Raw genomic sequence first — 26,218 nt, 5'->3', positions numbered from 1 at the left:
GTATTGAACTCAGCGTCCCTTCAAAAGCTTGACCTATCAGCGCCACCCACGTGTAGTACAATCAACGTGCCGGCACCGGCTTCCCTTCCATAGCTCCACCAGGAAAAACCACCTCACCGCGTCAAAAATACCTTCTCTCTCTCTCTCTCTCTCTCTCCTCTTTCTCTCCCTCCCTCCCCAAAAATCTCCTGGTGCGTAGCTGCCCTTTTCGCCCCAATTCTCAATTCGCATCGAGGTCCTTGAAGATCCCTGTACCCAAACACCAACTTTCCTTCTACGTCCTCGAAATTCGCGTCGGGATTTTCTCGGGAAAGTAAGGGCTAGGGTTTGGGAGGGAAACAACAAGATGAGCTTTCGGGATCTGGAAGCGGGTCGGGGCTCCAATTATTCCCGGCGAGGAGACCTCGGCACTGGAAAGCAGGATCCCACCCAAGCTGTGGCCTCCGGCATTTTCCAGATCAACACCGCCGTATCCACCTTCCAGAGGCTCGTCAACACCATCGGCACCCCCAAAGACACGCCGGAGCTCCGCGAAAAGCTGTGAGTTGTTTCTTCACTTTCATGTGTCAATTTTGTATTGTTTCTTGAATTCTGTTTGAATTGTGGGGTTTTGATTTTCTGTTCCATGATTGAGTTATTGATGATTTTGTGTTATCAAGGTTGAATTAATTGTGAGTATTATAATAATAAGCTGGATTTGATTGTTTAAAATTATGGGTTTCTGGATGCTGTGTAATTCCATGGATTAGGATTATCTGTTTCGCTATCGTTTTCGGGGTGCATGTAGGATTTACTTAAAATTTGAAATATTTAAGAAAAAATAGCTTAAGGGCTGCTGTACAACTTGATTGTGACCCGATCATAAGGAAGAGCGACATCCTGGATAGCAACAACGATTACTTCTTTCAAGTTGTAAAATGTCATTTCTGGTCATTATTCATTCTCTTTTCTTGTGAAAGGTTTCAGCAAAATACTGCTTGCATGATAAATTCCATTGTCTAATGCTCCCCGTATTGACTTTTCCTGATTGCAGGCACAAGACGAGACTACATATTGGGCAATTGGTGAAGGATACTTCAGAAAAACTTAAACAAGTCAGCGAAAGAGATCATCATACTGAAGTTAATGTAAGTCTGTCACTTTCACCCCTTCTTCTTCCATCTGTCCCTCACACAGACACACACACACACCCAAAATTAGAGAGCATGTCTATGGTATTTATTACAAATATGAACATTTATTCCTTGACAATTGTGCAAACGATAGGTTCAGTCTTTGAAAATTCAAACTTTTTGGTGTGATGATCTTGGATGTCTTCAACTTAATTGCAGGCAAGCAAGAAGATTACAGATGCTAAGCTTGCAAAAGATTTTCAAGCAGTGCTGAAAGAATTTCAGAAGGCTCAACGACTTGCAGCTGAGAGGGAAACAGCATATGCTCCTTTTGTTCCTCAAGCTGTTCTTCCTTCCAGGTAAATTTTGTTGGAGGATGTACACAATCAATTCCAGTCTTTTATTTGTCTGCACTATTTATGTGATATCATCCAGAAGATATTTTTGTTTTGTTTAGTTTGCATTACATCTAGTGTTGGAGGCCCTCAATCTTAACTTGTATAATTATTCTTAATGTTTCACGCAGTTACACCGCTAGCGAGATAGATGTAAACTCAGAAAAGAGTCCAGAACAGCGTGCTCTTCTTGTGGAATCTAGAAGGTGAGTTTTACTTGATTTTGATACGGAATTTAACTGTTTTGCAGAAAGAGGTTGTTATTCGAAAATAAATTCAAATCAAATGCGGAAAGGCATTAGTCGAATTGCCGTTGAAAATGAAGAAAAGACAAGGGACAAACCAGTGGAATCATGCATTTTCAAGTAGAAGGAAATTGAATGAAATTATGTTTAATGGGAAGACAATGAGTTATCTACTATAATTTGGAGTCAATCAATGATATATAAATGAATGTTTTTCCAAGTCCGGTTTTAGGCTTATGGTGGAGGGATAGAGCCTTTGGTGGGAAGTGGTGAAGTGTAATATGGTTCATAGAAAATGGGTATTTTATTGGTAGTCATGGGATAGGGTGTCAGAGACTATTATTGGTGGGTTGCAATCCCTTTGGAACAAAGTGCAGGTCAGACCATGAGATTGAGTGAAGTGTTTGATGTGTGCTGTGGTGTCGGAGCCGTGTCTTGGTTCTTCTAGTATTTTGGTCTAGGAGCTGTCTTTGAAATTTTTTGTGTCTTCATTGTCTAGTCTAGATTTAATACTCTCCCTTCTTCAAAAAAGACAACAACAACAACAACAACAACAAAGCCTTTTCCCACTAAGTGGGGTCGGCTATATGAATCCTAGAACGCCATTGCGCTCGGTTTTGTGTCATGTCCTCCGTTAGATCCAAGTACTCTAAGTCTTTTCTTAGAGTCTCTTCCAAAGTTTTCCTAGGTCTTCCTCTACCCCTTTGGCCCTGAACCTCTGTCCCGTAGTCACATCTTCGAACCGGAGCGTCAGTCGGCCTTCTTTGCACATGTCCAAATCATCGGAGCCGATTTTCTCTCATCTTTCCTACAATTTCGGCTACTCCTACTTTACCTCGGATATCCTCATTCCCAATCTTATCCTTTCTCGTGTGCCCACACATCCCACGAAGCATCATCATCTCCGCTACACCCATTTTGTGTACGTGTTGATGCTTCACCGCCCAACATTCTGTGCCATACAACATCGCTGGCCTTATTGCCGTCCTATAAAATTTTCCCTTGAGCTTCAGTGGCCTACGACGGTCACACAACACGCCGGATGCACTCTTACACTTCATCCATCCAGCTCGTATTCTATGGTTGAGATCTCCATCTAATTCTCCGTTCTCTTGCAAGATAGATCCTAGGTAGCGAAAACGGTCGCTTTTTGTGATCTTCGCTAGATTGCTCCGGTCATTAGTGTGGATAAGTATATAAATGGATAGAGATAGGAAAGCAAACACAAGATGTACGTGGTTCACCCAGATTGGCTACGTCCACAGAATAGAAGAGTTCTCATTAATTGTGAAGGGTTTACACAAGTACATAGGTTCAAGCTCTCCTTTAGTGAGTACAAGTGAATGATTTTGTACAAATGACATTAGGAAATATTGTGGGAGAATGATCTCGTAATCACGAAACTTCTAAGTATCGGAGTGTGGTGTCGTCTTGACTTGCCTTATCTGTCTCATAGGTAGATGTGGCATCTTCTCTGAAAGTACTCTTCCTCCATCCAGGGGTGGTATCTTTAACTGGTGGAGATGCACAAGGTAATGTATCAATTTCACTTGAAGCTTACTTGTAGTCTCAGGCTTGGTCAAGCGCGATACAAACCATGTAGTAGGAGTCCCCCAAGTCGCCGAGCTAGGGGGTCTGCTGAAAGAGGTGACAGACAAGGTAAGCAATCAGAGCTCCGACTGATTGTTCACCTTCTCCCCATCTTGCAGCAGCATGAAGGATAAAGAGAAGAAAAATGAGAAGAGATGATATGAGATACTTTTGCTTTTGAAGAAGTAACTTTCCACAGGCTTATTCTTGAACTGAGCTGGAGGGTTTTCTAGTTTCCTCCAGAGTATAAGGCCGACTGAAGAATTTGAGGGTCAAAACAAGTCCATCAAATCTAGAGTACGTTCCACCCTACTGATATGGGATACTTTTGCTTTTGACAGAGTAATGGGTGTATCGGCACGTGTGCTGTTACGCTTGTCTCCACATGCTTCCTTGTATCCTTCGCACTTGCCCTATCTGTTCCTCAAGCAGATGCAGAATCTTCCCTGGAAACATAAGATGTTGAAGATGAGTACTCGAGAGCAATGCCAGGTAAGTAATCAGGTAAGGGGTTCCAGGCAGTCAGTTCCTGGCTGGAAGCTTGATTCCAAGTGCTGACTGATTGCTCTCTTTCTCCTTGTCTTGCAGGTAAAAACAAGGCCAAAGGAAAAGACAGGGAAAAAGCATGATATGAGATACTCTTGCTTTTAACCCTGATGATATGAGATATTCTTGCTCTAGTATAGCTTGTTTGCAGAGGTATTATCGGGGGGAAAGAAAGCTGAATATTTCGAAAGGCTTCGTTGGGAGTGCCCTCTCAGATATGATGAAGGGTTGAGCATTTTTGCAGGTCTGCCTGTCCGTTGGGGATGGAGGTCGACATATATAGGAGTCTCCCTAACAACAAGTAGTAATGCTATTCCTTTACCCTGCTTGGTCATAGCACGGTAGTGGGAGCTGCCAGTTGCAATGGTACTGTTCCTTTACCCTCTCTTCGCTTTTGAGAAAGTAGTCATGTTGGGAGTCTGGCTCTCGAGATTCGGAGGACGGTGCCTCTTCGATTTTGGAGCAAGCAATCTTGTTGGGAGTGTTTTCTCGAAAGTGAGTAAAGGTTGGGCATGTTTGCTAGTCTACCTTGCCACGAAGCACAGAGGTTGACACACAAGGACTTTCCAATTATCCAGCAGTGGTACTGTTCCTTTACCCTTGTGGGTAATAATATGGTAGCTAGACCTTCAACATTTATGTGTCTAAACTTTGTTAGTGCTGTTTCTTTGCTATTCTTTTACCTTTCTTGGTCAGAGCGATGTAGTGGGAGCTGCAAGCTTCACGTGCTCAACTTTGGCAGAGAACTTTGGCAAAGTTATCTGTGGTACCCATGAGCTATTGTTGCGTGTGGGAAGTGGGTGATTGAACAGTAAGATTCATGTGCTTTCTACTTCACCAGAAGTCTTCGACAGAATGCCCATAATTTCTGCAAAGCTGAGTGTGCGTGTGACAGGTGCTGACAAGGCTAGAAAAGTAGGTGCCTCTTCGATTTCTGAGATCGGCCCTCGTGGTCTCTGAGCAGCCCAGCTTTTGAGAAAGCGAGCGCCTCTTCGATTGATTCGGAGAACGATGCCTCATCGATTTTTGAGAAAGCAATCATGCTGGGGGTCTGACTCTCGAAGATTCGGGGAGCAGTGTCTCTTCGATTTTTGAGAAAGTAATCACGTTGGGAGTCTGGCTCTCGAGATTCGAAGGGCGGTGCCTCTTCGATTTTGGAGCAAGCAATCTTGTTGGGAGTGTTTTCTCGAATGTGAGTAAAGGTTGGACATGTTTGCTAGTCTACCTTGCCACGAAGCACAAAGGTTGACACACAGAGACTTTCCAATTATCCAGCAATGGTACTGTTCCTTTACCCTCTCTTCAATTTTTAAGAAAGTAGTCATGTTGGGAGTCTGGCTCTCGAGATTCGGAGGACGGTGCCTCTTCGATTTTGGAGCAAACAATCTTATTGGGAGTGTTTTCTCGAATGTGAGTAAAGGTTGGGCATGTTTGCTAGTCTACCTTGCCACGAAGCACAGAGGTTGACACACAAGGACTTTCCAATTATTCAGCAGTGGTACTGTTCCTTTACCCTTGTGGGTAATAATATGGTAGCTAGACCTTCAAAATTTATGGGTCTAAACTTTGTTAGTGCTGTTTCTTTGCTATTCTTTTACCCTTCTTGGTCAGAGCGATGTAGTGGGAGCTGCAAGCTTCACGTGCTCAACTTTGGCAGAGAACTTTGGCAAAGTTATCTGTGGTACCCATGAGCTATTGTTGCGTGTGGGAAGTGGGTGATTGAACAGTAAGATTCATGTGTTTTCTACTTCCCCAGAAGTCTTCGACAGAATGCCCATAATTTCTGCAAAGCTGAGTGTGCGTGTGACGGGTGCTGACAAGGCTGGAAAAGTAGGTGCCTCTTCGATTTCTGAGATCGGCCCTCGTGGTCTCTAGGGAGCCCAGCTTTTGAGAAAGCGAGCGCCTCTTCGATTTCTGAGATCGGCCTTCGTGGTCTTTGAGCAGCCCAACTTTTGAGAAAGCAAATGCCTCTTCGATTTCTGAGATCAACCCTCGTGATCTCTAAGCAGCCCAGCTTTTGAGAAAGCAAACGCCTCTTCGATTTCTGAGCAGGCGCCTCTTCGATTTCTGAAGCTCCGTCGAGTGCAGATTTTTATAGAGGCTGACATTAAGTTCCAAAGCACACTTGAATCTCCACCAGTAGAAGCTTCATTCTTGCACTTCTAAGATCTTGATTTGTCCGACCTCTTCTCTCTTCAACACCTTTGAAAATGTCTGGCCCCTCCGACCGTCGTTTTGACTTGAACCTTGTTGAAGAGGCAGCCCCGCCTTCTCCAGACAACATATGGCGCCCATCCTTCGTCTCCCCTACTGGTCCTCTTACCGTTGGGGATTCCGTGATGAAGAATGATATGACCGCTGCGGTGGTGGCCAGGAACCTTCTCACTCCCAAAGATAACAGACTACTTTCTAAACGGTCTGATGAGTTAGCTGTTAAGGATTCGCTGGCTCTCAGTGTTCAGTGTGCAGGTTCTGTGTCTAATATGGCCCAACGCCTATTTGCTCGAACTCGCCAAGTTGAATCCTTGGCGGCTGAAGTGATGAGTCTCAAACAGGAGATTAGAGGGCTCAAGCATGAGAATAAACAGTTGCACCGGCTCGCACATGACTATGCTACAAACATGAAGAGGAAGCTTGACCAGATGAAGGAAACTGATGGTCAGGTTTTACTTGATCATCAGAGATTTGTGGGTTTGTTCCAAAGACATTTATTGCCTTCGTCTTCTGGGGCTGTACCGCGTAATGAAGCTCCGAATGATCAACCTCTGATGCCTCCTCCTTCTAGGGTTTTGTCCAGTACTGAGGCTCCAAATGATCCTCCTCCGGTGCCTTCTCTTTCTGGGGCTCTACCGACTGCTGAGACTTCTCCTAAGCAACCTTTGTGAAGGCTCCGTCTTGTGTGTTTATTTTGACTCATGTATATGTACATATTTGTAGCTGATCGGGGATATCAATAAATAAGCTTTCCTTCATTTCAACGTATTGTGTTAAATACACCAAAGCCTTCTTCGCTAAGTTCTTTGAATTTTCTTTTGTTGAAGCTTGTATGTTGAAGCTTTCTGAGTGGAGCATGTAGGTTGGGGTAGTGTTCCCTTAATTTCCCGAGTGAGGAAAACTTCTCGGTTGGAGACTTGGAAAATCCAAGTCACTGAGTGGGATCGGCTATATGAATCTTAGAACGCCATTGTGCTCGATCCTGTGTCATGTCCTTCGTTAGATCCAAGTACTCTAAGTCTTTTCTTAGAGTCTCTTCCAAAGTTTTCCTAGGTCTTCCTCTACCCCTTCGGCCCTGAACCTCTGTCCCATAGTCGCATCTTCTAATCGGAGCGTCAGTAGACCTTCTTTGCACATGTCCAAACCACCGTAACCGATTTTCTCTCATCTTTCCTTCAATTTCGGCTACTCCTACTTTACCCCGGATATCCTCATTCCTAATCTTATCCTTTCTCGTGTGCCCACACATCCAACGAAGCATCCTCATCTCCGCTACACCCATTTTGTGTACGTGTTGATGTTTCACCGCCCAACATTCTGTGCCATACAGCATCGCCGGCCTTATTGCCGTCCTATAAAATTTTCCCTTGAGCTTCAATGGCATACGGCGGTCACACAACACGCCGGATGCACTCTTCCACTTCATCCATCCAGCTTGTATTCTATGGTTGAGATCTCCATCTAATTCTCCGTTCTTTTGCAAGATAGATCCTAGGTAACGAAAACGGTCGCTTTTTGGTATTTCTTGATCTCCGATCCTCACCCCTAACTCGTTTTGGCCTCCATTTGCACTGAACTTGCACTCCATATATTCTGTCTTTGATCGGCTTAGGCGAAGACCTTTAGATTCCAACACTTCTCTCCAAAGGTTAAGCTTTGCATTTACCCCTTCCTGAGTTTCATCTATCAACACTATATCGTCTGCGAAAAGCATACACCAAGGAATATCATCTTGAATATGTCCTGTTAACTCATCCATTACCAACGCAAAAAGGTAAGGACTTAAGGATGAGCCTTGATGTAATCCTACAGTTATGGGAAAGCTTTCGGTTTGTCCTTCATGAGTTCTTACGGCAGTCTTTGCTCCTTCATACATATCCTTTATAGCTTGGATATATGCTACTCGTACTCATTTCTTCTCTAAAATCCTCCAAAGAATGTCTCTTGGGACCCTATCATACGCTTTTTCCAAATCTATAAAGACCATGTGTAAATCCTTTTTCCCATCTCTATATCTTTCCATCAATCTTCGTAAGAGATAGATTGTCTCCATGGTTGAGCGCCCTGGCATGAACCCGAATTGGTTGTCCGAAACCCGTGTCTCTTGCCTCAATCTATGCTCAATGACTCTCTCCCAGAGCTTCATTGTATGACTCATTAGCTTAATACCCCTATAGTTCATGCAATTTTGTACGTCGCCCTTGTTCTTGTAGATAGGCACCAAAGTGCTCGTTCGCCACTCATTTGGCATCTTCTTCGTTTTCAAAATCCTATTGAAAAGGTCAGTGAGCCATGTTATACCTGTCTCTCCCAAAAGTTTCCACACTTCGATTGGTATATTGTCTGGGCCTATTGCTTTTTTATGCTTCATCTTCTTCAAAGCTACAACCACTTCTTCCTTCCGGATTCGACGATAAAAAGAGTAGTTTCTACACTCTTCTGAGTTACTCAACTCCCCTAAAGAATCACTCATTTCATGTCCTTCATTGAAAAGGTTATGAAAATAACCTCTCCATCTGTCTTTAACCGCGTTCTCTGTAGCAAGAACCTTTCCATCCTCATCCTTGATGCACCTCACTTGGTTTAGGTCCCTTGTCTTCTTTTCCCTTGCTCTAGATAGTTTATAGATATCCAACTCTCCTTCTTTGGTATCTAGTCGTTTATACATATCGTCGTAAGCCGCTAACTTAGCTTCTCTGACAGCTTTTTTCGCCTCTTGCTTCGCTTTTCTATACTTTTCACCATTTTCATCGGTCCTCTCCTTGTATAAGGCTTTACAACATTCCTTCTTAGCCTTCACCTTTGTTTGTACCTCCTCATTCCACCACCAAGATTCCTTTTGGTGTGGGGCAAAGCCCTTGGACTCTCCTAATACCTCTTTTGCTACTTTTCGGATACAACTAGCCATGGAATCCCACATTTGGCTAGCTTCCCCCTCTCTATCCCACACACATTGGGTGATTACCTTCTCTTTGAAAATGACTTGTTTTTCTTCTTTTAGATTCCACCATCTAGTCCTTGGGCACTTCCAAGTCTTGTTCTTTTGTCTTACTCTTTTGATATGTACATCCATCACCAACAAGCGATGTTGATTAGCCACAACAACAAAAACATAACCATCTCTTTTCATGGTCGAAAAACTTAAAAATGGTGGAACCACTGTTAACTTTTTCAAAACCGCCATAAAAAAGGGAACTGCATCGGCACTAACCTCATTGCACCTCCATTTCTTACTAGAAAAAAATTATATCCCAGAAGACATCTAGTCCTTACTTATTAGAAAGGCCATATGATATTTAGGAGTTAGGAAACGATATTGTGGCATTGGTGAAGGAAATGACGGAGGAGAACAGTCGGCCAATTTCAACTTTTAATTAGCAAGGGAAAAAGGTTTATGAAGACTTATTACATTTAAGATGGGTAATTTGGAAAACAAAATTTAATTAATTTTAGCATAAAATGCTAAGTTTAGGTACAAGAAAATTGACACATGGCGTGAGGAAAAGTGAGAAGGTACATATGAGAATGTGGCTAGCATTCCTCCTCCAAATTATTAAAATTCCTGACATCTGAAGCTCACAATAATCATGCCGCACCCAGCTTGTGGTGTTCTACATCAAAATGCTAATGCCTTTTTCCTGTCCGTAATGATTCTCTTGTGCACAAAAATAGTTGGCACTGGGAGCCTTAGCATCAGCCTTCTTTGGTTTCGTTGCCAATTGAGAGAGCAGATCTGATACCTTCTGCTAGTTGTTTCCAAAATTTTGATTGTTTGATTTATCTACTTCAGTTTTAAACTCTTTTCAAGGTTGTATTTGCCATATATCTTTGGTTCTAAGTGAGCTTTGCTGCAGACAAGAGGTTGTGCTATTGGACAACGAGATTGCCTTCAATGAGGCTATCATTGAGGAAAGAGAACAGGGAATACAAGAAATCCAGCAGCAGATTGGTGAAGTGAATGATATTTTTAAAGATCTTGCTATACTGGTTCATGAGCAAGGAACCATGATTGGTAACTTACCTTCGCCTTACTCTTTTGAAGGCACTTATACTTATCTGGCTTGTGTTTTCTTATCGGTGATATCTGCTTTGTAGATGACATTGGCTCCAATATTGAGGGTGCTCATGCTGCAACTGGGCAGGCGAAGTCCCAACTTGTGAAGGCATCAAAGACCCAAAGATCAAATTCGTCTCTGGTAATTTATTCACATTTATTTTATGACATTTTACATATATTTGTATATATATTTTTCCAAATGTTCTCTTCTTTCAGTTGTATATATACTTTCTGACATTTTATATATATTTGTATGTGTATATTTTTCCAAATGTTCTCTCAGTTCCTTTACAAATATTTTAACTAATCACTTTTAAGTTTGTTTAATCATAGTTATCTTTTTTTTGTTTTTTGCAGAGTTGCTTGCTCTTGGTAATATTTGGAATTGTGCTTCTCATCGTGATAGTAGTACTTGCAGCTTAATCAGAAGATTGTCTAAACTCAATGACAGCGAACTAAAGATTGTGATACGCATCCCTCTGCTATTTCTGCGATGCCTGACTAGAGTTTGCCGTTGTATTCTATGTTCGTATATAGGGGTGGGTATCCTTCGCAATTTCTGGTTGCGGTTGGGTGAGGTGTCTGTTCTGTTCTGTAAGTCGGTGTTTGGGGCTTCTGATGGCGTTCTGTGTGCGTGTGTTGTTGTTGTTTTTTTTTTTCCTTTCTTTTCTTCTTTCTTTAAATATTACGATGTTCGTTTATACATATATAAGTTCAAATAAAAGTCATAATTCTTTGGGTTTTCACTTATTTGCTCATATGTAGTTTTCTGCTGTTTGAACTTGGTTAGTCAGTCAGTCTTGGAGCTGAAAAGGCATTCTTTCTACTAACCGATCAAGGTTAGGGTCGGTTTCTCTATCGATTTTTGGTGAAGGGACAGACACATTCTGGTTAATATCTTGTTCTATTAATCTTTTCTCAGATTTCCAGATTGGGCACCGTAACGAAACTCTCCCATATCGTACTGAAATACCGTACTGTACTAGTACCGGAATTTTGTCGAGTTCAGATTCGGTTCCACCCCTATCCCAAACCATACTGTACCGTGCCCGCCCCTAATATTATGAATGTTGAATTGAAATATAGATAGTTCCGATTGTTAGAAAAAAGTTTGAGCATACCTACAAAATGTGTGAAAAAATTGAGCGTCTCCCATCCCATTATAACCCATATCTATTATATTTTAATTATAAGTAAGAAATACGCAAAAAGCCTACTTACGCCTGCGCCTCTAAAACATTAATTTGTATGCATGATGAGACATCAAAACCCACAGACGAAATGTCAATGACATCTACCACCTGAACTTCCTTGCTGCCAATCATCACTATTTGTGAACTTCCAACACCATCTAATCTTAAGCCTTCCATCACCCTCCCAGTTTTCAGTCCCCAGCAGACTTCACATTTCTCAGCATCTTGTGTAAATCTCCTGCCCAGGTTTCTTTTCGTCTTCTGGGTTTATAGCCAAGTAGCGGGTGAAGAGGATGAGCATTTAACCAGGAGCATATTAGCTCAAAGAGATGAACTTGGTATGAGTAGGCAAGTTCATAAACTCACTAGTAGTAAAACGAAACCGGAACCAACATAATGCTAGATTGTGCATGATTTACAATGAAATTACTAATCTCCATCAAATCTTGGAGAAAAAGATTACACAAAAGCCTTGACATATCATTCGGAGTCGGAACCATGTCTTCTCTTCTCCTTGTGTTTCTTGTGTTTCCTCCTCTCATCTGAGGGATGTTTCCCATGCTTTTCACGCCTCTCATGTTTCTCATGCTTTCTCTCATCACGCCTCCTCTTCTTTCGACTGCTTTCATCCTCTAGCTCCTCTTCAACTTTTTCTTTTGGTGGTGAATTAGGAACATCCAACTTTCCCATTTCAGGTGGAACATCCTTCGCTGTTGGATTAAGAGAACTTGACTCATCCCAAGGGCAGGGTGCTCTGCAGTAACATCATAAATTAATTTATTTTTGGACAAAATGGATCAAGCAGAATTACGCTAAGCAAAGAAAAAACATAATGGGAGGGAGGCAAAACATAAATTAGTAATCATATATCACAAACTAACTACACAGCAGGCTATTGGCACTAAGTACGAATATATCACACACACACACACACACACACACACACACATACACACACACACACTACAAGCTCATTAATTACTACATTAATCGTCCCATGCCTAACAAATTTCTCAAGTATCTCATAAATTCCTTTCTCAAAGTATCAACAAAGACATACTAAACCATAAACCCTACTACTTCCCCACCATCCATGTATTCCTTCTCTAATGGCCACATCCCCATTTTGTATTATGGGAATCCAAGAAAATATGACAGTATTCCAACATCACCCTTGGAATAGCTCTATACAACTTTCTTCTTTCGCCGTTCTATACCATAATTTTCTTTAGAACTCTCAGAAAATGGCTGTCATGAAAACCCAGCAACAATTTTTTTTTATAGTACACAAAATTATTATATTATATAATTGGAGAGAAGATTCAAATTACACCAGAAGTCCACAAAAATAACTCCCAACTTATACTAGACAAAACGGTCAAAACCAGCAACATCATTAAACTTTCAATCTTCAAAGAGATTGATGATATAGAGCTCGTTTGGATGTGCTTTTAAAATGACTGAAAGCGCTTTTGGTGAAAATGTTTTTGGAATCAATCTTCAGTAAAAATGCAACTACATCCTGAAAAAGCACTTAAAGTGCTTCGTGGAAGAAGCACACGCCTTCAATCATTTTAAAAACACATCCAAACGAGCCCATAAGTGGCTGTGGATTATTGCAATTAAGCTAGGACTACATATCAAAATGGGAATAAGGAAGGTACAATTTAAACCCTTTTTCTGGGGTGTTACGCACCTTGCAAATCCAAGACCATGCACACGTGCTGCTTCAGCATGCCCTTCACCTACGTCCTCTGCAGTAGAGCCTCGTTTCACAAGTTCCGAAAACTCATGCTTATCAAGCCGACTACCTTGAGCACGGCTTGCACGCTTAGGAGCTAAGCCAAGAGCCTCCCTCATAGCCTGCTCCTCCTCTTCCTTAATCCTCTTGATCTCTTCTTTTGCAGCATCCATTTCTGCCTTCTGAGCATTTTTGTCTCTAGTATACCAGTGTAGATCTTTACCTGTGGAAGCATACAATAAACAGTTGAGAGAATCTTTTAAATACTGCAAAAACTTTCATACATGGGAATGGAACAGGGAAAAACGTTAAAATCAAAAGAAAATAAAACTATATAAGAATCACTATATATGCTGTCTTTGCTAGTAGCTCCAACCAGACAACCACTTCAATTTCTAGAGATTAGACCTTTATATAAAAGAAATTTGAAACAGAATGAAAATGACTCCGCTATTTTTATTGGACAAGGAGACTTCTCTAATACATTTTTCACCCATGGCAGTGGATTAGCCTTATAAAGAAAACGAAAAGCATCAATCGCTTTTATAAATTATAGATTCAAATCATTTGTAGAATAAAACTGGAATTAAGTTCCAGACAACACGAACTTAAGATACTCTGCACGAACAAATTCCCAATAGCCACACAGATTCAAACAAAGTCCATTCATGCCATACAATGTGCAAATTTGGCAGACAAGAAGGAACTTGGAACTATAGTCTACATCCAAAATTGTCAGCAATCCTCATTGCAACATTAAGAGAACCAGAAGTTTACATTTTTTCATCTTCCATGAAAAGATTCCAAGAAATGTTACAAAATTAGAATACATGCCAACTTGATATAATTTGGACCAAATTCCTGTAGTGTTGAATAATTGGTCTGGAAATATGGAGAGGTGAATTCTTGCAAAATGGTTCCAACCATGAGAATTGTAGGGCATTCAAAATTAATTGCCTCTTTTCTTACATCTTGAGGAAGGACGCAATGGCAAAAACACATGGAATCCAAGAACAGAAAGAAATAAAGAACGAAGAAATATGAGAGTAACGACCTATAGGAGTGAATTTAAGGTATCTTAGTCTTTTCATTTAATAATTACCTAAACTTATAATTTTGTTCTATTAAGTGGCTTATCTTTGAATTGGAGAGGGTTTGACTATTTTTCAGAAGAACCAGACAGCTACTTGCAACTTAAAACCAAATTGAAAAGTTCATTTGAAATGAGAAAAATGAATGATTATAGCCAAATATGAAGGAACTAAACGGGTCACCTTTTTGCCATCTTCCCACAGGCGCCTTGATGCTGTGACCAAGGTAGTTCTCTCGATGTTTATCAACCTTAACATCGTCCCAACTGAATTCTGTGCATCAAAGGAGAAGCAGCAAGTTGATTAAATAAAATAATAATAATTTTAAAAGCCTCCCAAGATAAGAATGCACCTACAACATACAAGGATTATGTCCACGATTTACACATAAATATGCGATGAATATTCCTATTATTTAGGGTACCAAAAATATGATTTTTTTTAACTACTAAGTTCACTTTCCTACGACCATCAGAGTTTCATTGTAGGTATTAAGAGTTTGTCGTGCTTCAACTATCTATTAAATAATGGGCGTTATTCTAAACTACTGAATTGAATTGAATGTTGAAAATCCTACGGCCGCCCAGGGATGGAGGATTGAGAGGGCAGGCATATGCCATTGCCCACCTTAAAATTAGGGAGAAGAAAAAGAGAGAAGAAAAAGTAGGAAAAATGGGTAGAGAATGAGGGGATAAATGAAAGACCCTCTATGAACTAGCCACCCTGTTGCTCCCTTGTTTTTCTCCTCTATCCTCCCTTCTTACTTTTCCTCTCTTCTCCCCCACATAAATATGTTTTTACATCAGAAGTTCAAGTTTTTTCTATGCACTTTACAGAATAGAATAATAAATGCCTCACCAAGTCACTATCTCCGGAACAAAACCAATATTTCATGAATTCTAGTTGTGAGCATACGATTAGCTACTCCACATGCAATTTTAGAAGCAATTATTTTTTTTACGGCTAATTGGGTAATAATAGGGGGGAAAAACCATCTTCGTAAACACCAAAAATCAAACACAGATCTGTATCAAATTAGTGGACTTTTCTTATTAAGTAAATAAATTCCCCTCCAGAGAAACTTTATTTTTAGGTTTAAATTCTACCACACTGTTCATTATTGACACTAGAAGAGATAAATGAAAAAGAACAGCCAGAGAACAGATTACTAAAGCATGAATATACAGAAAAATGTACATATATTTATATACATGTGTGTGTGCGCGTGCGTGTATATATAATGAGAGAGGGAGAGGGCTTACGATCTCGACCGCCACGAACACCGCCTCTAGTGGGATGATACATATTCGATCGATGTGTATACGTGTGTTGTACGTTCAGCAATCAGAAGGAGCCTCCTTCCTATGGTTGTCTTGGGATCCGGAATTCTGTCGGAATTAATCAGCACAACATCAATCAGCTTCTCCAATTGAGCTCAAGATTTCAATTGTACACGAAAAAATCCCAAATTGTACGAAATTAGGGTTCCCATAAACCCTAAGATTAAATACTAGAGTAGAGACTATCTAAAAAATCTTCCGTTAATCGAATCATGCTTAATTCATAAAACGAAACTCAAAAAACAAAATCAATAGAAAATTAAATCATCTGGTATTGATTTACCTCGTATTATACAACTCTTTCTGACACCAGAGCCACCCGCAGAGAGAGAGAAGAGAGAGAAGAGAGAGACGAGAGCGAAGGCAGCTCCTGTTTCTGGATTAAATACCACCCTTACTGAATAATTGGCGTTGTCATTGATCGCACCTACTTCTTATCCAACGCTCCATGTTTTTCCACGTCACCACATATACATTTAATATTAAAATGAGTGCTGCTCTTATTTTTTTTAACTCGCTTTTTAACGAAAATAAATGATATTATCTGCGCTCGGTGAAGAAGTGGACTTAGCTTCACAATAGCCAACAATAATATGGTTCAAAATTGTTTTTGGTGAGAATTGAATCTAAGGTCATCTCCAACCGACCTTGCCAACGGGCTATAAGGTTAAAAAAAGTTCGGAAGGACATGAAAATCGTCTTTAATAGAAGGTTAGGCCAAAAGGCTTGTGGGCCCCACCAGGCCAAAATAGCCAAATCAGGCCAGCTGGATGGCCATTTCCAGCCAGACGTCAAGTTATCGTTGGAATTTGATTTTTTTTTTGGACAATTTTTTTTAATTCTAATTTTTCCTATAAATATCTAAGTTATTCCTACACAATTTCTCATATACTTTTCACCATTTCATACTATCCAAAAAATTATTGAGATTATATAAAGATAAGAAATTTGGAGGATTATTCATTTAACGACAAGTGACATTCAAAATATGTCCGAAAATCTTATTTTAATATTTAATTAACCATATTAATTCAATTAAAATAATAAATTATTGAGGGGGTTATGTTTGGCCTATGACCCTTTAATCCCCTTGGTTGGAGATGAGTTCTTTGTCACAGGGCTATGTTTGGCCTATGACCCTTTGGCTCCCTCAGTTGGAGATGGTATAAAATAGGGTCTGACACTGTATTAAAATATAATTTCTTATAGGGGCTATAGGGCTAAACATGGCCGTTTCATCCTCCTTCGGTTGGAGATGGCCTAAGGCCTTTCTAGTTACAAGTGAAGAAGAATACTGCTAAACCATAGTACTAAGTAGCTGCTTTTTAATGAAAATGTTAGAGTGCTGCTACAAGCCTAAACCCACCCCAATGTCATATTTCTCCACCAGCATTATAATTTCACTCACCATAAAAAAATTATAAAATTATAATGTTATTTTCTCATGACTATCATTACTAAAATAACTTCTATCATATATCTAAATTCTTTAAAAAAAATTTAAAGCATAAATATTATAGTGCTGATAAGCCCAACTACAAGGCCTATTTTCCCAATTTTTATTCCAGTTATCATTTCAGAATTTGACCACTTTCCAGATCTTAACCCTAAGCCTCATTCCGCACTTCTAAAATTTCATTCTCATGCCCCATTTCCAAATTCGTGACAACCAAATCTCACCCCTCCAACCCAATTCCTACTTCTGATCTCCCATTTTATTTTTCAAGTGTTTAAATAATTGTTTCATTAGTAAAATGTCTTGAACAACTATTATATATGATTAAACTAGAGGAATAGAAAATGAAGAAAATATTATTTAAAGAAATTGAGACAATTGTAGAGAGAGTGAACAAAAAAGAGAATCATTGTTATTTTTTTGGGAGTTTTAACGAAAAACTCATGATACTGTTTACTTTAACGAAAAACCATATTTTTACACTAAAAAGTCAATCTTGATACTATTTACTTTACCCTTTATTTTATCCTTATCATTAAAACTCAAAGTTTTCAAGTCATTTTCATTAGTTTTCTTTTTTTTCTTTCCCTTTGATCCTTTAGATGTCAATTTACAATAGGGTAAAAATCGTTTCAAGATTTCTATTAAAAAAATTAGGTAGGGAGATAAACAATTAGATGGGTCTATCAACACTCAAGGTTATTATGTTAATGACATGTTTATCCTTTTGAAAAAGACTTTTAGGCTCCTATTTATAACTTTATGGAGATCTGGGTTGAATAATTTGAGAATTTTCTATTTTTGAAGAAGTTGTATGTTTGCTTTTGAAACTGAGTGAGAAGAAATTGGTCAGATGCAAAGTTATAATCTGAATAAAGGAGGAGAAGCCCCAAACCACTTAAGTATTTCACCCATCTAGAAGAAGTTGACGGCGTCAGTGTACTTAAGGTTTTTGTTTTCTTTTGTTTGTTATAGCTAGGGGTGTGTTGAAAAAACCAAAAAACGAAAAAACCGAACCGTAACTGGAAAAAAAACCAGACTATACGTGAAAAACCCAACTGAAATGGTTTGGTTTGGTTTTGGTTTTTTGGGGTTCCCAAACCAAACCGAACCGAAGTGTGTATAAAATGATGTCGTTTTACCCTTAGATACGCTAATGTCGTTTTTACCCTTAAGTTAGTGTCATTTTGGCTATGCTATTAACACTAGAAGAGTTTTCTTCCCCCCGTGCCTCCTTCACTCAATCACTGTGTCTCTCAGCCATCACTCCCTCACCCGTCACTGCCGTTCTCTAATCTCTCTCAATGCGCCTCCTCACCTTGTCTCTCAGTCAGCCATCACTTCACTCTCACAGCTGGGAGCCCCGCAGCCTTGAAGCCATGTAACCTCTTAGCCTTGCAGCGCCTCGCAGCCCCACAACCCCGTCGTCGAGCACTTGCCCACCTCACTGTCTTGACAATCGACAACTGTCACAAAGGTCAGTATTCTAGGTGGGTGGGTGTTTGTGAAGTTACAGAAAGAAGGAAGTAAAAAAATTGGAAAGGAAAATCGAAATGTAAAAGAGAAAGTGAGAAATGCCAAACCTCTAATTCTATCCCTTTCTCTCTCTATTATATGTTATTCCGTTTATGAATTGTTTTGCTGCATATTAATCTGAACCATCCGCATCCTTCAATTTGATAGGGTTTATAGGTAATTAGTTACGTAGAAATACCACAGCAATGCATGTTTCTAGTTTTTCACTTTCGACGGTCATACATTGCACTATTTTAAAAGGTTGGTTGGAGGAACAACTCGTACTTTTCAAGATTTGGATTATATGTTTGAAGATGTTTTGATGCTAGACCTTAAACCACCTTTGAGTATGTGAACAACCAGCATGCTTTAAAATTATTAGTGAACTTAAAACCTAGTGATGGTACCAAAATAGGCATTTTGATAGTAATTCGTAGTGGCAGTGAACTTGGTAGTTCAATCCTGTTATGGTTATCTTCTAGCTATTAAAATCATTTCACCGACTTGTGGTATCCAGTAGATTCATATATGTTGATTTTTCATAGGATAATTCAAAATATGGTTATCTTCTACTGCTTGGAATTTTGCAGCACGCTTTTGAGCTTGCTTGGTTAATACTAATCTGTATTGTGATTTTTTTTGTTTCCTAATTGAATCTTATTATATGTTTTCTATTTTAATTAGATGAAGTCAAATGCATTAAAGGCCACAAGCTCAAGCTCAAACTCAATGAGATCAAAATCATCAAATAGCTCTCGTGAAAAAACTAAATTCATCTACTTCTACTCCATCGTAAGTAAGTTGTCATCTCTATACTTTCTCTATCATTCTTATGTCTCAACTTATTTAATAATTAATTGTAATGATTTTCTCTTATTTTAGAAGGACATTGTTTGTGAATCAACTCCACCTCAACTCTTCATGGTGGCACCTCAACAAGTTCCCTCATCCTCATGGTGGATCCAAAAATTCCTCCGATGCAACTCTAAAAGAAGGTGGCTCAAGTGATCAAGTAAGTAAAGAAGCTTTCTTGGATTCACTAAAAAATCATGAAAGATCTACAATTTGGGAGCACTTTGATAGAATAATTGAGGGAGATAGAGTTAAGAGGTGTGCAAGTATTGAAATAAACCATTTATGGCCGACCCGTACAACTAGTATAAGAAATCAATTGGCAAGATGTAGAAGCTACGGTCCTAATAAGGAAATATTTTTCGCAAATAGGCAAAATATCTTAACTTTTGCCTGCACGAAAGATAAGTTGGAAGCTATAAGTTTTTCTTAAGTGGAAGTTACTAAGACTTGTGTTGAGATGATAATTATAGACGAGTTACTTTTTTCTTTCGTCGAGGGAGATGATTTTCGTAATTTTTGCATGCATGTCCTTTGTGGAGAGTGCCTAGTCGTAAGACAATAGCTAATGATGTACTTGACTTGTTTTATTCTGAAAAAGGAGAAATTGAAAAGTCAGTTGAAGACATTTAGGGTGTGTCTTAACAACGGATACATAAACTTCTATTCAACAAACAAATTACATGGTTCTCACTGCGTATTTTATTCATGATGATTGGAAGTTACATAAAAATATTTTAAACTTTTGTGTCATTCCAAATCATAAAGGAGAATCTATTGCTCAACTTTTAGAGGAGTGTTTGGTGGAGTGGGGTATATAAAAGATGTTAACTATTACAGTTGACAATGCTTCTGCAAATGATCTTGGCTTAAGGGATTTGATGCACCGAATAAGTGGGTGGGGATTTCTAATGCACTTTTGTATGATGGAAAATATTTGCATACGAGGTGTTGCTCATATCCTTAATTTGGTTGTGAATAATGAGATAAAGTTGTTGAATACCGCTATACAAAGCATTCGTAATGCGGTTAGGTATGTAAGATATTCCCCTCAAAGATTGGAGAGCTTAAAAGGTGTGTTGAGAAAGTGAGAATAGATAGCAAAGGGCTCGTGATTTTGGATGTCCCTACTAGGTGAAATTCCACATTCTTAATGTTAGAATTGGCTTTGACATTCAAGATGACTTTTGATAGGTTGAAAGTATATGATGGTCATTACATTCTATACTTTATTAAAGACAATCATGAAAGTATATGAGATATTTTGATAGGTTGAAAGTATATGAGATACTAATTGGTGAGGATGAGGAAAAAGTTGAAATTGCCACCGTTGCGGTGAAAGATTTGTTGATTGATCTTTACAAGATTTATGAAGAGTTGTCAATTAATACACAACAAAGTACAAGTAGTGGTGGTAGTTCGCAAATGGCAACGACAAGTGGAGATTCTTTATCAAGCATGACCGAAATCGAAAGAAAGTTGAAAGAGAAAAGTGAAATGAGAAAAGCGAAATGAGAAAAGCAAAGAGAGCCCCGTGTTGTGCACAATGATTTGGATAGATATCTTTCCGATTCTAATGAAGGGGAAGAAGAGAAAAACTTTGATATCTTGAATTGGTGGAGGGTGAATGAGGTTTCGAAGTATCTTATTTTTGCATGTGTTGCAAAAGAGATTTTAGCTATTCCCATATCAACCATTGCTTCGGAATTCTTTTTTAGCACAAGTGGACAAATAATTGATCAATTTTGTAGTTCTTTGAGTCTAAAAATGGTGGAGGCTTTGATATGTACACAAAATTGGTTTAGGTCTATTCATGTTGCATTACATCATGAGCCAACCATTGAGGAGATTGAGTTTTGTGAAAAAGTTGAGAAAGGTAATCTTACTTATTGCATTTGGTTTTGTTAGATTATTTTAATTAGATGCTAAGTTGCATACTTGCATTACATTGTGTACTTTCTTTTTTTTATTTGTATGTAAAAATGGCAAGTGGAAGTTCAAAGAAATGTGCTATGTTGCTTCCAAGAACGCCAAAGCGTTGAGCTTGAGGACTTAAAGAGAAGAAGTGTGTGTGCACATGAAACCTTGAAGGTTTATTTGTATTCATGGTTTTAGTTAAGTGGAATATTTCTTTAAAGTTTGAATTTTGTTATGTTTATTTTAGGTGTGGAAGACTTGAACTTTGATGTTTATTTTAAATTTGGACTTTTTGAAGACTTAAACTTTGATGTTTATTTTAAGTTTGGACTTTGGAAGACTTGATTGATGATTTTGGTTGAACTTTAAATGTTTATTGTGTTGGAGATGTTAAAAAAAATGAATCAAACTGACTTGAACCAAATTTTGATTCGGTTTTGGTTTTGGCAAAAAAGCAAATTGATTTGAACCGAACCCAGCCCTAGTTTTGGCTCAAACTTTGGTTGGAGCTTTTGCTTTGGGATTCATATTTTAGTATTGAGCTTTATTTGTAATTGGATTCCAGTATGTAAATCTTTTCTATATTGGTAATGAAAAATTTACCTTCATACAGAAAAAAAAAAGCCACTAAACAATGCGCATGTAGTCGCAGTAGTCGGCTCCATTGATGTGGCACATACGGATCACTCAACCAATGAGTTGACGCCACATCAGTCATACAAAACATCAATTTGTTGGAATTAAAATTTTCATTAGAATCAATAATAGTAAGGGTTAAAAGAATTTAGTCGTTCTTTTTTGTCAATTCCATCACTCAATTATGGAAGATTCTCAAATATTTCTTAGTCATAAATTATTAAAAAGTTAATCACAAAATGATATCTTGAATTCTCAATTTCGAAAACAAGATCTATATGGCACAAAAATTTTCCTTTCATTTGACAAAAGTCACAAATCATAATCAACATTTTAAGGATAATATCATATGTTGGAAAAAATTTTATAAGGCATTCCAAACATATACTATGTATCATAGTAAGGCAAGGAATATTACAAAATATATTGTTTCTCTATTTATATTTTGTGCCTAAACCCTATGCATCTACCACATTTTCTTTTCTTTTTTTCCTTTTTTTTTCTTCTTTTCTTTGATTGTCAAGTTGTATACAGACTAGGCGGAGGGAACCAAATGTCCACCTGACAAAAGATACTTTCTTCTTATACACGTTATCTATCAAAATTCAGAAGACCATAAAAGCCAAGACTTTGAGGACTCATTGCCTCTTTGCTTCTTGCTGTTGAACATTCATGATTCCAAAACTTTCACCAAATTAGATCTGAAGGCCTGATGCTATCCTTATGATTCCAAAGTTTTCATCCAATTAGATATGAATACCTGAAGACCTGAAGACCTGATGATGACAATGACTGAGTTTACTTTCCAATGAAAAAATAACTGAGTTTACTTGAGACATTGACAAATTTGTATGGGATTAAATTGGTTTGATGGAAAGTAGAACAAGATCCATCCTTGTACCATATATACATAGTCGTCCCTCCTTAACGGTAGATATGATTCTGTAGCTAAACAAATGTTGGACAAAAAAAGTTGTCTTCCTTGCTAACATACTTTGAACTTAGAAGAAAACTAATCAACAATCATCCTCTTTGCTTGTTGCAATGGATCATCCAGGAGCTAACCTACCAGCTATTGTAAGTTTTTGTTTAGCAATTGTGCAATACTTTTTTGTTCTTCTGTCTTGCATAACTTATTATTTAGCAAATATTTGCTTACATAATCATGCATTCGTATTTTTCTCTGCAGATGAATGAAATTGTGCCAATAACTTACATTTACAAAGAACATTTACAAGGGGACGTATGCCATGGCTCCTGCATCATTTCGTGTGTCCTCTGTCTCAAATTCTTTATGTTCTAGGGTTGTCTACCTCAGAAATTACTCCTGGCAATGTGGTAGTAACGATTGAATCGGTTAAGGGAACCTTAGCTTCATTTTTAGAAAAGAGTGAGCGCCTTTACAACAACAAAATGACGCGGCTTAATCGGATGGTTCAAATATGTCTCACATATTTTTATTTTATTTCAATTTTTTTTCTCATTTGTTGCCATAAATATATTGTCATGATAAAAAGTGAGTTCTATACAATGGACTTGTAATCTGTTTTCTTATGGAAGGTGCTCGTGTGCTTTTGCTTCTTCTTTCTATGGGATATAGCCATGACAATGTTATTGATGAGTCATTTTTCATACTTGAAGGTCATACTCAGTGTGCTAAGTTAGGCAGAATTGGGTGCGACATAAAAGATCCTCTTCTTGAACTTGATCATATCCAATTTGTCAGTATGGTCTACAACAAGTTCCAAGACAGGCAACAAAACGTGCCTTCGAAATTCAACATTTCTGTACTACCATCTTGCGTAGGGGCAGGTATTAATTTGTCAACTAATTTAATTTTATAAAAAATAATTTGGTCATGTTTTTTTTTTGTTTTTGGCATGTTATATATTTGATTGTTGGTATTTTGATGGGAGCATTTTTACTCACCACAGATATTTGAGCATGTCAGGTGTTTGCATTATAAACATCATTTTTCAATTTTATTTTAGTTTTTTAATTGTTTTCCAAACACATTGCTAAGCATGTTAAGGTACTACTAGACTAAAATCTGGGTAGAGGAAAACGGTGGTGGGTGTTAATCGGGGTTTGGCGGGTGGGAGAATGATTGAGGGCTACCCTTTTGGTTTTTAAATAATTATTTTCTAGATTTTACCCTAAGGGATAAGCATCAAGGTTTTATAAATATAGGTGTTCTTGAAAATATTAACAGATATGCGTCCAAAATATGAAAACTTTGAATGACATGTAGGAAATGCTTAATCCCCATAAAACAAGTATAAGACTAATAAACTTCATCAAGTACCATTGTTTTGTTATGATAATGGATAAGTGCTACTGAAAAGCAATAATATGTGTATGTGTATATATAAATATATATACTAGTATTTTTAAAGGGGCCAGTATTATCAGAGTAAAACTAAAACCTAAAACGTGAGTTTGATCAATAGTATGGTTTTTCAAAATGAGGTTATGTTCTTCAATGAGTAGAAGAATGGGAAAAGTTAGGTTAGATTAATCATCTTCTTTTGCAAGCTGCCTTGTGCTATATTGATAAGAGACAATGTTAATTGCCGTATTAATTTTCACCCTTTAACTTTTTAATATTTTAAATAAGGTTTATTAGCATAATTTGCCACTTGACAAAAAAAAATGTATTCAGGATTTGGTTTAAATTCTTTGATTATTATGATAGGCCTCCATCTAAAACAAATGAAATTTTGCTTTTGTCATGAAAATTGTTGAAATTGAATTTTTTTTCTCTACATAGTTCTTTCAACTGTTTTATTTTAATAATATTATTTTTGGGTATGTATTGTGAAACTTGTTGTTTTAGCACTTATTTCATATCCATATTGGATTTGTTTGATCTCAACCATCCATGTCTCCTGAATCCAACCTAGAGATTAAAATTTTGAACATTGTGTTGCAATCTTTTGTGTGAGAGATATAAAGTTAATTTGAATAACCCTTTTTGTCATGCATTGAGGATTGCAAATAAATAGTTTTGAATACATACCAAATCTAAGCAAAGTGATTCACACAAGCATAAGATTATATACATCAACTAAATTAATTGTACAACTAGTAAAAATATCTAAAAGCGAGAACCCAATAAATCCAACAAAAACAAAACAACAAGAAAATAAAATTTTAATAACACAATAGAAATGCCCCCAAGTTTCAACTGCCACTCACTCAACTTAGTCTCAAAATGTACCCAGTAAAATTCCAAACATTTTGACTTGTCCATTGTAAACAAGTGGGGCATTAGATCCGGAAAGAAAGAAGTTAATGTCATATTGAGATCCTCATCGTCAACTCCCACCCATTGCAAGGAAAAAAAACACAGATCAACTACAAAACAAAGATTTAAAAATAAATCAAATGTATAAGATCCTCTTAGACAGAGACATGAAAAGGAACTCACCTTAATTTGATAATGTTTCCTTACGTTGTTGCAGTATATCAGAAAAGACAATAGGTCATTTGACCAATAAGAGACACCACTATGGGTCAAAACATCATAAAAACATAACGTAGAAAATGTCATAATTCTCTCAAACCAATCAAAGCATAGGTCATGGTCCTTCACCCTATATGTCTTGTACTTAGACATCTACTGCTTTATTATGAGGAGTTTGCCAATGATATTTGGCAAGTTATATATTTGATTGTTAGTATTTTGATGGGAACATTTTTGCTTACTACAAAAATCTCTGAACATATCATGTGTTTGCATTATAAATACAATTTTTCAATTTTATTTTAGTTTTTTAATTATTTTCCAAACACACTGCTAAGCATGTCATGGTACTACTAGACTAAAATCTGGGTAGAGGAAAACAGTGGTGGGTGTTAGTCAGGGTTTGGTGGGTGGGAGAAGGATTGAGGGCTGCCGTTTTGGTTTTTAAATAATTCTTTTCCAGATTTTCCCACAAGGGATAAGCATCAATGTTTTATAAATATAGGTTTTCTTGGAAATATTAACAGATATGGGTCCAAAATATGAAAACTTTGAATGACATGTAGGGTGTCACAGCCCGTTCCAAAATATTACATTCGTGGCTGTGAATGGACGAAATTGCCCTTAAGAAATACTAAGTATGTGAAGCTCAAGTTGATAATTATCTAGGTTCCTAAGTTTTGAAAATAAAATGGAATTTAATAAGGATGGAACTTAGATTTTTAGGTTAAAATTTTGTGGTTTAGAGTTGGGGATTGGAAAAGGACCACGTGGGATCCCCATTCCTTATTTCCCTCCCCATTTCCCGTATACTGTCCTTCATACTCTCTTTCTCTTCCTCAGACCTCACTC

General features: G+C 38.0%; 2 protein-coding genes and 1 long non-coding RNA gene across 3 annotated transcripts; 2 read left to right on the top strand and 1 right to left on the bottom strand.

Annotated features, from left to right (window-relative positions):
• On the top strand, positions 1-10,905 carry LOC126625883 (syntaxin-22-like). The gene is made up of 7 exons (XM_050295001.1): positions 1-540; positions 1,034-1,127; positions 1,332-1,471; positions 1,639-1,713; positions 9,957-10,114; positions 10,198-10,298; positions 10,517-10,905. The coding sequence occupies exons 1-7, from the start codon at positions 347-349 to the stop codon at positions 10,580-10,582; spliced, it is 828 nt and encodes a 275-aa protein (XP_050150958.1). The 5' UTR covers positions 1-346; the 3' UTR covers positions 10,583-10,905.
• Positions 10,906-11,724: 819 nt separating this feature from the next.
• On the bottom strand, positions 11,725-15,917 carry LOC126625884 (uncharacterized). The gene is made up of 5 exons (XM_050295002.1): positions 15,808-15,917; positions 15,447-15,572; positions 14,368-14,457; positions 13,049-13,316; positions 11,725-12,106 (listed from the first exon to the last, which is right to left on the bottom strand). The coding sequence occupies exons 2-5, from the start codon at positions 15,487-15,489 to the stop codon at positions 11,833-11,835; spliced, it is 675 nt and encodes a 224-aa protein (XP_050150959.1). The 5' UTR covers positions 15,490-15,572; positions 15,808-15,917; the 3' UTR covers positions 11,725-11,832.
• A 2,284-nt stretch (positions 15,918-18,201) lies between these two features.
• On the top strand, positions 18,202-19,975 carry LOC126625889 (uncharacterized). The gene is made up of 3 exons (XR_007624498.1): positions 18,202-18,457; positions 19,180-19,291; positions 19,378-19,975. It is a non-coding gene; the product is annotated as an uncharacterized LOC126625889 (long non-coding RNA).
• The last annotated feature ends 6,243 nt before the right edge of the window (positions 19,976-26,218 follow it).

The sequence above is a fragment of the Malus sylvestris genome, chromosome 6 (genome assembly GCF_916048215.2).
Source record: "Malus sylvestris chromosome 6, drMalSylv7.2, whole genome shotgun sequence".
In the NCBI taxonomy this organism is placed as follows: Eukaryota; Viridiplantae; Streptophyta; class Magnoliopsida; order Rosales; family Rosaceae; genus Malus; species Malus sylvestris.
This window is presented reverse-complemented; position numbering and strand designations above follow the sequence as displayed.